This window comes from Misgurnus anguillicaudatus, unplaced genomic scaffold, assembly GCF_027580225.2.
Source record: "Misgurnus anguillicaudatus unplaced genomic scaffold, ASM2758022v2 HiC_scaffold_28, whole genome shotgun sequence".
Lineage (NCBI taxonomy): Eukaryota > Metazoa > Chordata > Actinopteri > Cypriniformes > Cobitidae > Misgurnus > Misgurnus anguillicaudatus.
The window spans coordinates 3,126,046-3,143,615 of NW_027395278.1; the positions used below are offsets into that span (position 1 = coordinate 3,126,046).

Sequence of the window (17,570 nt, forward strand, 5' to 3'; positions counted from 1 at the left end):
TTAACTGGTTCTTAGGCACGAGTTACAAGCTATTTGGGAATCTACAAAATTGGATGCTGGACACCCCTCTAAGATGTTAATCTGTTGGCGATATGAAAGGCTGTTCACCTCAGTAAAACCCCCGTACGTTGGAACCAGGGCACTTTTATGGCCCCATCAGGCACCCGACCGAATGACTTACTGCTAACCTCTTGACCTGGCAGTCAAAACCATATGAGGAGAATCTTTCTCATTCCCTGTCTTGCCCTCAGAGCTTGGTCTGGGTTCATCTATTTACACTTGAAGGACAAAGGTTGGTTTATTTATTGACATTCTGTGCCCAAAAGATGGTGTCAAAGAATCAAAGGTCTTACACTTTTTTATCCATTTTTTGTCCTAAAGCATCCATATTGCATGAACCATAAGGGGAGTAAAGCTGTAAACTTGTTTCCCTAAACCCACACTGATACCATGTTAAACATTTACACAGTGCAGTACATTCTTTATTGGGAAGTTACTAGCATGCTTGTTGCTACAAAAACATCTCTTGGCCATTTGTATCATATTAAAAATTTACACGAGACTGCAGAATTGTTAGCAGCAGGTTACTAGCATATTAGCAGCAAAGTTTGCAGCTAGAAGTGCTGGCTACAACCAAAGAGCTAATTGGTCAGGATGGGTTAAGTAAATGTTTGACTTTTCTGCTGTGCAAGAAGAAGCAGGAAAGTTAGTGTGATCTCCGAAAAAAAATACTTGAATACAAGAGAAAATAAAAGTTTAGCTTTTGATAGACATCTGAGACTTGTGATGACACTTTGGACAGATTTTGTCCTATATTTCCTGTTTTGGGATGACTGAAAGCATATGGTGGTCATGTAATAATTCAGTTATTAGGAGCAATGTTTCAATGTTTCAAAAATTACTGAAATTAATTAAAATATTTGCAATATCAGTAAACTTGTGTATCTTTCCTGGATTTCAGAGGTCCGTTAATAACATGTAATGAATGTGTATTTTAACTCTTTGCATGCAGATTCTCTATGCTGCATTCACACCAAACACGCGTAAAGCGTGTGCCGCGAATTATTTCAATGTTGAGTCAATGTAAAGACGTGTTTACGCGCATCTGGAGGTCTCGCGGTGCGAATAAGGCATTTTAGACCCGAATCTGCCTCTTTTGCGCATCTAGTTCGCACGAATGACAAGAATTGACGTGCGAATTACGCAAATTGAGCGAGTTGAAAAATCTGAACTTTGGCGGAACATCGCGCCACGTTAAACAATCAGGAGCTTGCTCTAGTAGTGGCGTGATTACAGGAAGCAAGCGGAGTCGCAGAAGCCCCTCCCATGGCACAAATGTCTGCGTAAATGTCTCGAATGACTAGAATTTCACACGCGAATGAAGTGAGTAAACTTCACAAATAGCGCGTTTTTGCCGCCTCTACCGTGTTTGGTGTGAATCCAGCATTAGACTTATTTACAATAATTGTGATTGATGATCAATTATTTCATTTTGTAGGTTTCAAATCCAAAGAGGAAAGGGTGACCCAAATAGCTATAAAGGACTTGGGGACTGCTTCAGAACTATATTTCACAATGAGAGGTAAGTAAAAGCAAATTTAAAAAAAAAAAAAATTTATTCACATTATTTATATATTTTCGCTGATACCAAAGGAAAAATAAAAAATTATTCTGAGAATTATTCATCAAGAGCAGAAGAGTTCAGAAAACATAAATATAACTACAGCGCATGTTTTATTTTACTTTGATTGTTTCTGCTGTTTGCTTTCCCTCATGACATCTGTTGTGTTTTGTGTACAACTGGCATGGATGGTTTTTTTGTATGCTGTAAATACATGGTAACAACATGCACCTGGTGAAAGGGAATGTTTGAAGCTTTGGAAAGTTAGTGTACAAAAAATCTCAAGCTTTAATCCCACCTGCCATTGAATATGCAGTATGTCAAGCTTGTGAAATCATCGGTTTACATTATGATTTTGGCAGTCACTGGCTGAATGTGTGCCATGCTAGCTTGACTCTCTGTAGGAAAAGCTCACATATGACGCAGTGTGGTTGCACCAGAGATTTCTCTTTTTCTCTCCCACACACACACACACACACGCACACAACTGTGGCGTGTGTCAGTTCCGAAAGAAAGTGTGCAGACTTCAAAGAAAAGTCTGTTTATGGCAAGATGACAGTTTTACAGTAGATCTAAAGCTAATCCTCCATGAGTTGTGAGGATATATGTGCGCTTGCAGCCCCGGGTGACACTGACGTAGCGGCTCCTGCGCATGCGCTACGGGCGACTGCTGCGAGATCCTTCGTCAGCCCCGTCATCACACTTTCCCTCTCTGAGAAGCTGTCAGCAACTGCATCCCGCAGGCCTCCCCTGCAGATTACAGCTCTTCTCTAAACCAATTATCACCCTCCTTCTGTGCTGTGGACACAATCGCCACACAGTAGCCAGGAGCATGATCAGCCCCAGGCTGAAGCACTTAGTTTTAATTTACACAAATAGTGGTAGGAAGTGACTATTGTGGAATTATTATTGAAAATAAACATACTCGTGCTCTATGGGCCGGCATTGCACTTTTGCTCTTGGTCTATTTTTTATTTTGGGGATTTTGGTCTTTCCTCTGTGCGGTAGAAACCCGAGCTGCTCGGTTTCCATACATCAATTAGTTCAGAGCAAGAGATCCATCTGTGAATTGGCTCCGAGTCCGTTTGAACTGATGTTATGACAATTTTCCTGCATTATGATGTGCCATGTGTGAAACATCATAGAGGGAAAGTAGTAATTGTTTTAGATCTCTTATATAAATGGGTTGATTGTTCGTAATTATTTTACAGCATGTGTCCTGTTTAGTCCTTTATAGGGCATTTGAAGATGGCTTTTTGGTCAAGAAGCTCAGGCAACAGTTGCGATTTATTAGGTGTTTAACTCAAGTGTAGGTCTAAATAGGTAGGTTGCTGCTACCCAGTCTCACAAGGTTTCGTGATATAGTCACATAATTTTTTAATTCTTTTTTCGTGATATTATCACGAATTTCCGTGTTTTTTCGTGATCGTATAACAAATTCCTGTTTTCGTATTTTTAAACCATTGTCGCTTCGGTTTAGGGTTAGATTTGGTGCTTGCATTAGAATGTCACTTTATACATTGGTTTATACTATTTTTTCTGATTTATTTTTTTATATGTCACCTGGCATTAGGGTTAGAGTTGGGTTTGGGTAAGGATGTCATTTTATGTAAATCAAACGCTAAACCGAAGCGACAATGATAAGAAAATAGGACAAAACAGTTGAGTAACCAATACGTGATAATCACATGAAAACAGGAATTCGTTATACGATCATGAAAAAATGCGGAAATTCGTGATAATATCACGAAAAAAGAATTAAAAAATTACGTGACACTATAACGAAATTTCGTGAGACTGGGCTGATTTGTGCCCATATAATATAATTTGTGCCTGAAAATGCACTGCAAAAAGTGAAAGTAGGATTAATAAAAAAAAACTTCAAAAAGTGAAAGTTTGATTTACAAAAAGATGACTTAAATTGCTAACACTTAAAAAACTCAATTTTATCAATTTGATAAAGCTTACATTATTAGGTGTTACCAATTAAAGTAAAATTCATTTAAAATAAGAACATTTAAGTTGATAAAACTTGATTTTTCTATGTGTTACCAATTGAAGTAATTTAGATTCAACTTTTTACAGTGTATGTGACATTTTCAATGATAAATATAATTTAAGCGTATAATTGCGAGTTTTCGCGCTTTAATTTTTTTTATACGTTACTATAGTAATATTAGTTAATTTTGCATAATTACATGCAACTAACTCCAAATCAATCTCTAACATTAAGTACTCTGTACTTAAATGTATAATTACACTGTAACAGTGACACCATAAAATAAAGTGTAATCGCGTTTTCTTAGTACAGGATGAATGTGTACTTATGTCTGCGTAGCCAATATTACTGCAAACATTGTCAATTTTTTTGATTAATTTGTTTTATTTGCATTTTTATGTAGAAAATTGTTGCTGAATTAGATGATACCAGTACTGGCATTAAACATCCATCACCATTATGACATAAAGTTTAAAATATACACCTACATTTTTAATGTAAATTAAGTCTTACACTAGTGTAGTCAATTTGCATTTGGTCTCTTTGTTTTACCTGAAATGTGTACAAAATAGAAAGTTTATAATAATATAAACACACAAAGTTTATACTAAATTGTTTTTTAAATTTTTGACTAATTTGTTTGGGCAACAGTTTCAGAATTAAGTAGTGTATAATGCATGAATGGTTTCCTTTATTATGTACCATTGTTCTAGTATTAATATACATTGTTGTAATTATATACATATCATTGTTATACTGTTAAGATCTGAATCATACAAGTTTTAACAAGTTCAATACCACGAAGGGACATGCATTATACTATATAAAATACTTTAATTAAAAAATCAGTTGTCAGAAAACTTTTCAACACATTACTGACGGCTAAAACTCATTGTGTCTGATTGATTACTGTCTTTCTATTCTGCCTGTCATGCTTGATTTGTTACATAAACACAAGAAGTCACCGCCTCTTCACTTCTCACTCCTTGATTTACGATCACGGAGTCGTTTGTGACTCCCGTACCAATGTCAAGGTTAAAGCTTCATAGGGCAAATGACGGTATTTGCAGACAAAGCATTTGGGTTGTTGACAAGGGAAAGAAAGCTCTCAAAGTCATCTGGGCCACCAGACGCATCATAACACAATAAACCGTAAATATTCTGCATATGTTTTCAAATCAGCCGATGAGAGGCTTTGAGAGTCGGTCCCATAACAGGGATCAAACATTTTTGCCCCATTATCCAATTTGGTTAATGTGTCATTTCCTTCCTCTCCTTTTGTTATGTCGAAGGATGTGGCTGTGTGCTGAATGGTAGAAATGGGGTTTTATGTAAATCAAAGACAAATCACACCTATACAAACACCGGCAGCTGGACCCACACGTACCTAAATGCGCGTGCATTTGCTTATGAGGGCCAACTGCGTGCTTACATTTAGAGTCAAATTGGCATTCAGGCATAGTCAAACCAGGCATAGTCAAATGGGGTCTTGAGTGTGTGTGTAACAAATTGCAGCTTTATCTCACCACCTGATGTTTCTTAGACTGACCACACCCGGGAAACATGCGGCCGTCGCGTTTGCATGCACCACAGGCGGGGGGCAAAAGGAGGGGGGCTTCCGTTTTGGTCGGACACTCCCGCTTTGACAAAAGCTCACACTGTTGGTCCCACCCTCAATATTGCCACACACTTTCATTCAACACAACGTTGCTTTTGTTGTCATCTCGCCACTACCTGACAAGCGAAGCTTGTGTGACGTCTGAAACATCAGGTTGTTGGTGAAATAAAGATTGTCATCTGATGAGACGTGTAGTAGTCATTAGCCGTGGGTCAGAGGTTTTTGAGTAGTGGTCATGGCATGGGCAGATCAACCCCGTGCACACGCTAATCGCTTCATCTCCTTTTGGAGAAACAATAATATTTACACCCTAACTAAATCAGCCGAGAACATCTCTGTTGACTACTGGGGCATGTTTTCACAATAAAACGACTGGAGTTCACATGCGCCTGTCACGCCACTCTGTGCACCCTGTCCACACACGTGTGTTCAATATCAATACGTGCTTGAACTGATAATGAAAATCTTCCGCTTTCTATCTAAATCCTTTCCTGCCTGTATCAATCTTTTTAGACACAAATGAATGTTACGGGACCTGAAGCGTAATGTAAGCACTGGGCAAGGATTGAGTTCTTTATAATATTTATCATTTAAAAATCCAACTTGATTTATGATTAATCTACATATTACATGGGACCTGACTGCTTCTGTAATGTTATAATCCTGCCTATGGAAGAAAAAACATTCAAATCAAAGCTATAAATGTGACATTTTAAAGATAGTTTCTAAGACATTCATTTTTTCCTTCATCTTCTAATTAAAATTATATAGAAATTCCTGCAAAATAAACATTACATGGACATCAGACTTGCTAGCTCTCTATTAAAATACATTAAAAAAAATTTAATAAAGCAAAATTGATTTAAAAAAGCATGTTAATTAAGCAACTATTTATAGCACTTTTTCATCATGTTTTAAGTTGTTGCACAGCAGCTTTACAAAAAAAAAAGAAAAATGAAAAAATAGGAAAAGTTAGCAAGCCAAAAGCAACAAAAGATCCAACAAAAGTAGTTTACAATTAACATCAACATTTATTTTATTATCTTCTAACTTGTCGTATCACACCTAGAGCCAAATAATGGGTATTAAATTACCAATATAACACTAGAGCCACTACGGGTAAATGTTAGCACATTACCATACTGGAGAGGTTTTTTGTATGAGAGAATTAGGAGCATAAAGAAAAGCTCAGGTGTTTCTCTTGCTTGGACTTGTCCTGACTTTTAGATTGACAGAAAGCAAAACAGAGTCAGGTTTCAGCTTCAGAAAAAGAGCATGTGCTCTACAAACAATGTCTGCTTCTCCAAGTGCACATTTCTGTGCTGGGGGTGGCGGGGACGTGCTGAAGCATTGATCAGACTGGAATTTAATATATATATATGGACACTTTTTAATCGTTGTTTGTTTCAGCAGTCTGTGACGACTTGTAGTATTTTTTGAAATCAAAGAAAATAGTTATCACACACAAAAATTTAAAGTTTCACTCTTTCCCTTAAGAACTGAAAGAAAGGAAAACAAAAATATGACACTTTTTTGTCTTATTCCATGATACAGCAATACATTCAAATTATTGCAGTTTCTTTTTGTGCTGTTACACTGTTTAACTGCAGTGACAATTATTCAAGTAGTTGATATATAAGTTGTGATCTTGAGTTGTTTTAAATTAATTCAAGCAGAGCTTATTTCTTTTCTAAGAATATTCAAATGTATAAAGATGTTAGTGATATTGTTGAAAGTTTATTTCTTCATTTGCTTATCATACGGATTACTTCATCTATTGCAGTTCTGAAGTAAACGTTTTTGATAAGATTCTTTTAAAGCAATATTTTTGTAAGCACAGATTTGCTTTCTAGTTAACTTATTAATATTAACTTGTTGTTGGAGCAGTAGAATCTCACAGAATCTGACAGAGGACGATTCGACCCATGCAAACTTTTTTGTCAGATAACTTAAAAATGGAGTTCCTTTGATTGAGGGCTTTTGTTTTCTTTTGCAAAAGTGCTTGTTTGTGGTTTTGGACCAGTTCAACCTGTTCTAGTTTAGAGACAGTACCCTTGAAATAATAGTGCTGCACAACTGAAACCGTTTTGAGCTCAATGCATGATGTTGGGGGTAGATTTTCATAGAATTGGACATCAAAGTAACATTCAGACCATCACGTCTTAACAACTGGAATGATTACAAATTGATGTATACATAATATAAATATGTATACAACAGGCTTAAGAGACATGGCTAAGTATTCACTTAAGACAGTTTGGTAACACTTTACATTGTACTTTAATGTATTAACTAACATGAACAAACCATGAGTAATACATTTGTTACAGTATTTATTAATCTTTGTAAATGTTAGTTAATAGAAATAAAGCATTTAATTGTTCGTTCATGTTAGTTCACAGTGCATTAACTAACGTTAAAAAGATTTTAATAAAGTATTAGTAATTGTTGAAATTAACATTAAAAAAGATTAATAAATGTTGTATAAGTGCAGTTCATTATTAGTTAATGTTAACTAATGTAGTTAACTAATGTTAACTAATGAACCTTATTGTAAAGTGTTACCGACAGTTTGATATATAGGGTGTCTTGAACCAATGGTGATTAATCGTAATTTACATTAATTCAAGGTTTATCTAATAATTCAGTTGCACCCACCTTTAATCTTCACTTTAAAAAAATCCATAGATATTACAGTGTTACTGCCAGCTGGTTGGCAGTAACTTACTGTAGATTTAAATTTGTTATTTACTCGCAACATTTTGTTCAAAGTTAAATGAACATTAAACATTAACAAGTCTTTGTCTTTACAGAGTAAAACTAAAATCAAAACGGCATCAAGCAAAGCATTCTGGGAAACAAAATCTGAAGCAAAAAACTGAAAAAGGTTGATGATGATTTCAGGTTCCCAGAATGCTTTGCATGAGGCTGTTATTGTATAGTTTTATTCTGTAAAGATAAAGACTTGTTAATATTTAATATTTATTTAACTTTGAACAAACTCTTTCCAGTAAATAACATAAATTATAATCTACAGTAAGTTACTGGCAACCAGCTGCAAGTAACACTGTAATTCTACAGGATTTTTTTACAGTGTTTGTTCAGTCTTTAAATCATAATTTCTGGTTCTGTTTTACATTAAACACAAGTTAACTTCATTGCTTTAAAACTTAGATTTAAATTTTAGAGGATTTCAATTAGGAACTAGTCCAGAATGGTAGCCTTTACTCTGAAATCAAAGAAATGCTAAAGAATTTAAAAAAACTTTGTTTTATTTTAATCAAATTTTCAAGGCAATACCAACTAAATAAATTTGTATTCACGTAAAATAAAAATAAATAAATGTGAATAAAACAATTGCACCTGTAAATGACCATTAATATGTTATTTAATCTTTATTTGTGCCCATATATTCCCGAATTTATTTATTTAAAAAATTATTTGCCTCTTGCGGAAGCATTTTTTCTTTTTGCTTGCTTAACCTTTTCTGCCACCATCCATCTTGGTGCTGGTATAACGTCAGTTGAAAGTGAAACTGTGACATTGTTGCTTTATATTTTCACGGATGAATCCATCATGGAGAGCAGTCTTAAGAATCACAGGTTTAATCATACTGATTTGTTAAATCATATCTAAAATTAAACAGTACTCAAAATAAAACCTAGATCAACAAATCCTGAATTAACTCTAAACTTGAATTACATAAAGTCTGTGAACATTGAATCTAATTTGCAGTGAGCTGCGACTTTTGTACACACAAAATGTCCAAATGAAAGATTGCTTTTCTTGCCGAGTCTTGAATGCGGTTCTTGGTCATCAATACACGAGAGAGCGTTCAAATGTCTAAACGTGGCGTTTGTCGTTAAACCGTGATCATTCATCATGCGGGTCAGTTCTAATAAGTGATCTCGTTCCCTCAACAGACTCTACGGCTTCTACAAGGGAATCCTTCCCCCCATTTTGGCCGAGACCCCAAAGAGAGCAGTGAAGGTAACAGGAACCATGTCTGACTCCGAGCTCAAGCTCATCACTTAAAGCATGGGGGCTCTGATCTTTGCAACCTGGCCTGCCGAGTGTAAACATACACACAGACCACATGCGTATGTCCTCAACATACCAGCTCTAGCCAGAAGGATCAAAACCACTCATCTCCCCTCTGTGTTTGTCGTCATGCCACATGTGTTTGCTGTTGAGAACTCCCAATATTGACCTACATGGCCAGATATTGCTACTGGCCTCTCTTTAGTATCATGTATAAACAGTACATATATACACTCGGGAGATTACATGAGCGCTTGCCGTGGCTGATTTAAGGTTGTGTTGGCTTATGGGCGTTTACTGCTAATGTCTTATTTTTTAATTGTGTCTAATCTCAAAAACATGTGGAAGGAGTTTAATATGATTATTCGATTTTGGATTGGTAGACTCAACAGGCTTTAACGGTTTACCTTAACATTGATGATAAATGATATCCGTGAGTCAATTTAATGCTCCACATCTGTTGATCCAAACCTACTCAATAGATAGATACATTATATATTCCCTAACCTCCATCTGTCTTAGCCAATATCTAAAGGCTGCCGAGTTGAGCAAAGCATTAATGTAAAGATAGATATGGTGTCCTCCCTTTAGTGTGTGTGTGTGTGTGTGTGTGTGTGTGTGTGTGTGTGTGTGTGTGTGTGTTTGTGTGTGTGTGTGTGCGAGTGCGTGCGTGTATGTGTGTGTGTTTATGTACTGTATGTATATGTATATGGGTGTATGTATATATATATATATATATATATATATATATATATATATATATATATATATATATATATATATATATATATATATATATATATATATATATATATATATATATATATATATATATATATATATATATATATATATATATATATATATATATATATATATACATATATATATATATATATATATACATATATATATATACATATATATATACATATATATATACATATACATATACATATACATATACATATATATATACATATATATATATACATATATATATATACATATATATATATACATATACATATATATATATATACATATATATATATATATATATATATATATATATATATATATATATATATATATATATACATATATATATATATATATATATATATATATATATATATATATATATATGTATGTATGTATGTATGTATGTATATGAATATATGGGTATTCAGGGTTTACAGCTAACACTCCCCAGATTGCAAATGCAAGTAAAATTGTCTTTGGCAAATAAATAAATACTCTGGCGAATGCTGTATTACCAACTGCAACATAATACATGGTTTATATCAAATCATAAGAACAATACTTAGACCCTCGCTGATGTAAGTACATGATTCAGATTAAAGACATGCATACAGCCAACTACAGAAAGCATCTGTCGTGACTCACGCACGTTACAACAACTTGTAGCCTATAGCAGAAACTTTTCTGAAACTTAATATTGCGACGCATATGTGGGAAATTCATTGTGTTTAGCGACCGAATCTAAAATGGGAGGATTAAAATCGAAGAAGGTCTTTGTAGTATATTCTGCAGTGACATATGCAATAATAATAATATCAATAATAATAATAATAATAATAATATCAATTATTATTATTATTACATATATATTTAATAATATATATATATATTTAAGATTCCGTTTTATGGACAGGGACAAATATTTCTGGCCTTTAGGTTATCTTAATTCAACCACCATTAGCATATGTGGCAAAACATAAATTTTGGATATTGTGTGTATTTATATTTGAGTATTGTTGTGTTGACAGCTCTCATATAGTTCTCATTTACTACAACTGAGTTGTGTTTGCTCAGGGTGTGAGCTGTGCGTGCGTGTGCGTGCGTGCGTGTGTGTGTGTGTGTGTGTGTGTGTGTGTGCATACAGTGGGCTTCAGATGTCTAAGGCCACGTTGAATTTATGGGATTTACTTAATTTAAAAACAAAAGATTTGGAAAATCTTAAACCTGCCAAGTCATGACGTGAAATCAAGTACTATTTTAGATTCTGCACTATATCTGGGTCACTAATCAAATGTATGCAAATTTATGACACTCACCATGCTAACTTATTTGTACAGATGGCTAGATTTACAAGATAATCTTACGAACCCTTTCAAATCATACTCATCAGGTTTTCATCACTAACCTTGTGGTGTCCATGCCAGCTGAGGTACATGCTGGCATTTAAAGGGGACATATCATGAAAATCTGACTTTTTCCATGTTTAAGTGCTAGAATTGGGTCCCCGGTGCTTCTATCAACCTAGAAAATTTGAAAAAGATCAACCCAGTAAACCAATTGGTAAACCATTCTCTGCAAGCATGTGAAAAATAGGTTATTGAAATTTGGCTTCCCTTGTGATGTCAGAAGGGGATAATACCGCCCTTTAATCTGCACTATCCAACCACGGCACTGCCATTTAGTGCAGAGATCAACTCATTTGCATGGTATTTTGAGCTAGAACTTCACATATGTACTCTGGGGACACCTCTTTTAAAAAGTCTTGTGAAGTGTCCCCTTTAAGCTTATCATTTGACCTTACCAAGTCAATATTAACACTAAATGTTCTTTACATTATGATTTTATGTAGGAGCCAGTAAAAAATGGCATTAGCTGGGGTTTCACAGGCACAGGTCACATATAGAGGCCTCCTCACTACTGCTATCACACTGTTGGATCCAATGTGTATACAGTCTGGTCTGAAAACATGTGTTTACAGTTTGTCTTGTTTTTACAGTTCTTCACCTTCGAGCAGTACAAGAAGCTCTTGAGTTTTACTCCGTTATCACCAGGCATGGTGAGTCATCTGATACTAGCTAGATGCATACACAGAGTCATAGATATCATGCACATAATCACTTTCACAGTCGAACGCGGCACTCTCCTCATTACACGGCATACAGGAACTAGGTGTAATCGAGACAAACGCTGCTCGGCGAAGCGTGTGAGACATAGCCCATTACTTTGACAGCGTTCTATCAGCGTGCAGCAAGCTTGACGGATGTCCTCTGACAGATGACACGTCGAGCATCCACAGCCTTTTTGTGCAACCAGAAGCAGAGGAATATTCACCCAATCAATCAATCCCTCCTGTCTCCGCCCACCTTAACTAGACATGTCAATCTGTGCCATGCCCGGGGCATTGGACAGAGTGATGTATGGAGCGTGTGAGGCCGGAAGGTTGAATGAGATCATGTACCTGGGAATTAACGAATTAAAGACTGTGATTAAGCCGTCCCCCCGCCTCCCTCCGAAGCAGATATGATCGATGAAGATGTGCAGTAATAGGACAAATAAAAAATGAAAGAGTATAAGTAAGCTTTGTAAATACGCTTGCAGGCCCGTTCGAGAAGATTTCACTGTTTAAACTGGAACAATCCAGCATGGAGTAATGAGACTCGCACGCTGTCTTCCAGCATATTCACAAGCTTTTATACACCGGCTGAGCATACACACGCATAAAAGGCAATCGGGAGCGCAAGTTTTTCGGAGGGTTTTAGTCGAATGCGTGGGTGTGTGCTAACCCCAGCTCACCTTATGCAAACATACTCAAAGATCTCCTTTTGTCACCCATCAAGTAGGCCTGAATCCTGCTGACATGTATGTCAAGTGCTTGGAATAGGCATCACAAATCATAGGAGAGATGCCAACCACGCGCTTTAGTCAGTCGATGAAAACTTAAACTCCGGCGCTGATATGTTGGTTTTGAAAAATTGTACCCGGTTACAAAGTACAGTTTAGCTCCTGTTGCGACATACAAAGTGATTCATCTTTGTCTCGGGCCATTCTGTCTGAGCCGGATCATCCATCTTTGATTCCTGTCTGCGTTTCCTTTCTATACCCTCCAAATGATTGACACTCGCAGTTTCAATTATTTGCGAATTGCAGTCGAGCTTTCCGTCTGGCCAAACACGTTTCTCAAAGGAAAAGCGTCACAGACGCATTGTTCCTCGGCTTATGGGATTTGTGTGACATACCTTCAATGTCGAGTGGTCGTGTAAGAAATAAAATCTGTTCTGAATTAAACACAAAATGGTTTCTTTATTGTCTTTGTCTATTGTTTTAATAGAAACTTTCTGTCTTTCTCGTTGTCATGTGGCGTCACGTTCCCTCGTAATGTAATTCTGTCTGCCTCGATGTGCTAGGCTCTCTCTGTGGCTGGCCTGGGGTCAGGACTAACCGAGGCACTGGTTGTAAATCCATTTGAAGTAGTGAAAGTGAGCCTACAGGCCAACAGGGATTCGTTCAAAGTGGTAAGAGACTGCAGCTGTTTAATTGTCATCTTGATTTTGAAAGCTTGTTTGTGCCTTTGTCATATCACAAAATGTCTTTCTCATTTTTAGATTTTATAGCTCTCTTCATTTTTTTTTCATGCAGCAACCCTCTACATTTGCTCAAGCTCGAAGTATTATAAACGCAGATGGCTTTGGACTCCGTGGGCTTAATAAGGGCCTCACCTCCACTCTGGGGCGACACGGTGTCTTCAACATGATATATTTCGGTTTCTACTTTAATGTTAAAGACGCAATCCCTGCCAGTCAGGTAAACATACAAGGGAAACTTTGTTTTTGTGTTTCTCTCAGAGGTGGCTAGTGACTGCTCATCAGAGGGGCACAAATTCAAAATAAGTCAGAGTGTCATGTGTGTTGCTTGTGTTTTCAATATATGTGCGTCATGTGAACCATGTGCATTACTTGTTTTGTTTAAAATAGGTGCCTGCTGCACATGCGTCAAAACCGTTTATGATAAAAGAGACGTTCACGTTCACAAAATACATGCAAGACACTCCCTTAACAGTAAACTCTGATTACTAGGGATGTAATGATTAATCGTGCAAATGCGCGTTTTTGCAATGAATTACGGTGAAATCCCGGCACATCCGAACGCCAGGGGGCGCTCTAATGCAGAAACTCCCTTTGTGCCACAGAAAAACAAACGCTATTCTAGGAAATGTCTACAGGAATATTTATATTGCTGTTCTTCAAATTGTTTCAGGTATTTTCATGATAATAAAGAATATTTTGAATAGTTTTTATTTAACAAGTCTTTTTTAAATGCACGTTATAAACGACTCCGACTCATAATGATTTTCGATTGATAAGGACTTCCTACTGACCAAATGCCGTATTACACGCACAAGCTGTGCATGAAACAAAGAATCGCAGCCTTGCGATTCAAAATCGATTTCAGACCCATTTTTAATGGGACACGCGATTTAATCATTACATCCCTACTGATTACGTATGAGATTATGCGAGTATCTGGCAAACGCGAGCGTCTCTTTTATCATAAACCCTTTAGACGCGTCTGCAGCAGGCACTTATTTTGACAAGACACGTGATCCACATAGGATTGCTCGACGCGCAGAACACATATTTTTAAATTACGAACAACACACATGACGGGCTACATACATAATGTGACGAACTTTGCAACGAGCGCCCTCGAAAAAAGAAGTCACCGGCCGCCACTGGTTTCTCTTATACTTGTAAGAAATAATTCATACAGCCCTGCATTTACCTGCATTTATTTATTTAGTATGTAAAATATAGCATATGTACAGATGTTCAATTGGTGTAAACCATGTGCATCACGTGTTTTGTCAAAATAAGTGCGATAAAAAAATGTATGATAAAAGACACTCCTTTAACAGTAAACTCTGATTACGCATGAGATTATGCGAGTATCTTGCAAAAGCCCTTTAGACGCGTCTGCAGCAGGCACTTATTTTGACAAGACATGTGATGCACATGCACATAGGATCGCTTGATACACATATTTTGAAATTACGAACCACACACATGATGGGCTACATACATGTTGTAACAAACTTCGCATCGAGCGCCCTCGAAAAAAGAAGTCACCGGACGCCACTAGTTTCTCTTATACTTGTAAGAAATAATTCATACAGCCCTGTATTTACCTGTATTTATTTCTTTAGTATGTAAAATATAGTATATGTCAACACCTGTACAGATGTTCAATTGATGTAATAATGGCCATTTTGTATAATGTTTTCATGTGGAATGTCATGTAAATCTCGAGCTAATATATTGCCATAATATATATTATTATAGTGATGACAGAATTAGCTTTGAGGATCAGTTAAGCACATTCAAAGAGAGAGGGAGAGAGAGAGAGAGAGAGAGGGAGAGAGAGGAGCTGCTAAGATAAACCTCGCTAATACCTTCCCTGTTTGCTCTCCATCACATCCTCAAAGGTTCAGATTACACATCCGGCAGGGCTCAACTCCCAAACAAAAGTTAATTTTGTTTAATGGAAACGTTACCATACGCCTGCTCCACATGTATAAAGCGGAGCATTAGATTTACTCAAATGAACTAATTGGAAGCAGACTGAGGTATTTGTTGGGGGGAGAATTACAGTTGAAGTCCTACCGAAATTGCCATTCCTCCTTCATCTGGTGCTAAGATCATCATTGCCCAAGAACATCAAACCTCCAGTGATCAATCACGTGAAAGGCCAGAGCTGACCGAGCTTGATTTGACTGTCCGTTTTGGGGGGAGAGCTTGTCTTTGCGGTTTTAGGTGGAGCATCTCATTTTCTCCAGTGTTTTCAAAGCAGCCGTCATTTTATGGGGATTAAAATCCATCTTCATCTTAATGAACCAATGATGCTTCTCCATTGGTAACAAGTCATTAATCTTCAAATACCCCATTTTTGTCTTGGGCGCACTTCTCTACTGTAGTGGTGTTAAAAAGAGCATTTGGTATGCCAAAAGTCTATGAGCTTTGCAGAACACTGTTATAATATAACAAAATACTGCGACGTTCAGGTTTAGCTGTTGATGTTGCATGTCATTCAGGGTGTCCATTGCTCTCAGTGAGGCATCAGTCATTTGTAAAAAATATCCTGGCCAATTAGATTTCAGAGCAGCGCCGGTTCGGGCTTCTTTTTGTACAGTAATACCCCAGTGTCGAGTCGCAGTCCAATTACCCAAATTGCCCCCATATGCCTCCCAGTCTGCCTGCATGAACTCTGTTTATAAATCCTCTCCCGAAGTTTGCCCTCTGTCATGTGACCCGGTTCAGCCAATTGTTGAGCATTGCTCTTCTCATGAAACGCTAATCCGTACCTCGCTACCATAAAATGATTGTAGCTTTAATTCTAGCTTTGTAATCTTATCCCCCTCACTCGGAGTCTCCTTTACCTCCCTCTCTCTCGCTTTCTTATCTTCATTTCCATATTTCTCCATGTTTGCTTATTTATCATCTTCAGTTGTGTTATCTTTTGACAGTTCTGGATCTGTCGTTTAATAGTTTATAAGGGATAACATACAATCAATCTGAGTTAAAAAAAAAAAATTGTCCTGGGCAAAGATTAATAGCGATTAATTGCATACAAAATAAAAGTGATTTTTTTTTGCAAAAGATAGGAGTGTGTGATGTGTATTATTATGTATATATAAATGCACACAAACACATTCATGTATGTATTTAAGAAACATTTACGTGTGCGTGTGCGTGTGTGTGTGTGTGTGTGTGTGTGTGTGTGTGTGTGTGTGTGTGTGTGTGTGTGTGTGTGTGTGTGTGTGTGTGTGTGTGTGTGTGTGTGTGTGTGTTTATTTATTTATTTACAAAAATGGATATATAAATAAAAAATGTTCTGAAATGTATACATGTGTCTGTGCTTAAATATACATAATTATTACACACAGCACAGACACATATATTATGCAAAATTGCACTTTTATTTTGTATGCGCAGCATACTTTGCCCAGCACTAATTTTTCTATATTTTAACAATTGTGTATTTTGTATATGTTCAGCAAGCATTAAAGTATTGTGTGGGTTGGTGACTGATGGTTTCATAAACAAACTCACAAGTTAACTCCCATTTTATGTATTATTTCTCCCTCTCCCTTTCTCTCAGGACCCTCGACTCGAGTTCATGAGGAAGTTTGCTATCGGTTTAGTTTCGGGTACCGTGTCGTCCTGCGTGAACATTCCGTTTGATGTAGCTAAAAGTCGTATCCAGGGTCCACAGCCTGTTCCGGGGCAGATCAAATACCGCACTTGCTTTCAGACCATGAGCGTTGTGTACCGTGAGGAGGGGTAAGTGCAGGGTCTACACCATACCATAACAGCTACAAGTGTCAAAATAAAACTCGACAAGAGGTTCACCTACAAGAAAAGTGACATAACATTTGATGTTTACACTTTACCCATGGGGGACAAGAGGGCAGGTTTTGACAACCAACATTTTAAAGCTTCTTAATCCCTGGTAATTATATTGTCTCCTGTTAG

At 36.7% G+C, this 17,570-nt stretch overlaps 1 protein-coding gene across 2 annotated transcripts in view; it reads left to right on the forward strand.

Moving 5' to 3' along the window:
- LOC141348963 (mitochondrial 2-oxodicarboxylate carrier-like) overlaps nt 1-17,570 on the forward strand; it is a 141,792-nt gene that overhangs the window by 119,372 nt on the left and 4,850 nt on the right. Inside the window, exons 4-9 of one of the 2 annotated variants that reach the window (XM_073864820.1) lie at nt 1,499-1,582; nt 9,162-9,228; nt 12,041-12,100; nt 13,449-13,556; nt 13,681-13,845; nt 17,197-17,378. In XM_073864820.1, coding sequence (XP_073720921.1) covers nt 1,499-1,582; nt 9,162-9,228; nt 12,041-12,100; nt 13,449-13,556; nt 13,681-13,845; nt 17,197-17,378 — 666 coding nt within the window. The remainder of the gene's footprint in view (nt 1-1,498; nt 1,583-9,161; nt 9,229-12,040; nt 12,101-13,448; nt 13,557-13,680; nt 13,846-17,196; nt 17,379-17,570) is intronic. The other variant, XM_073864821.1, reaches the window with a different exon arrangement.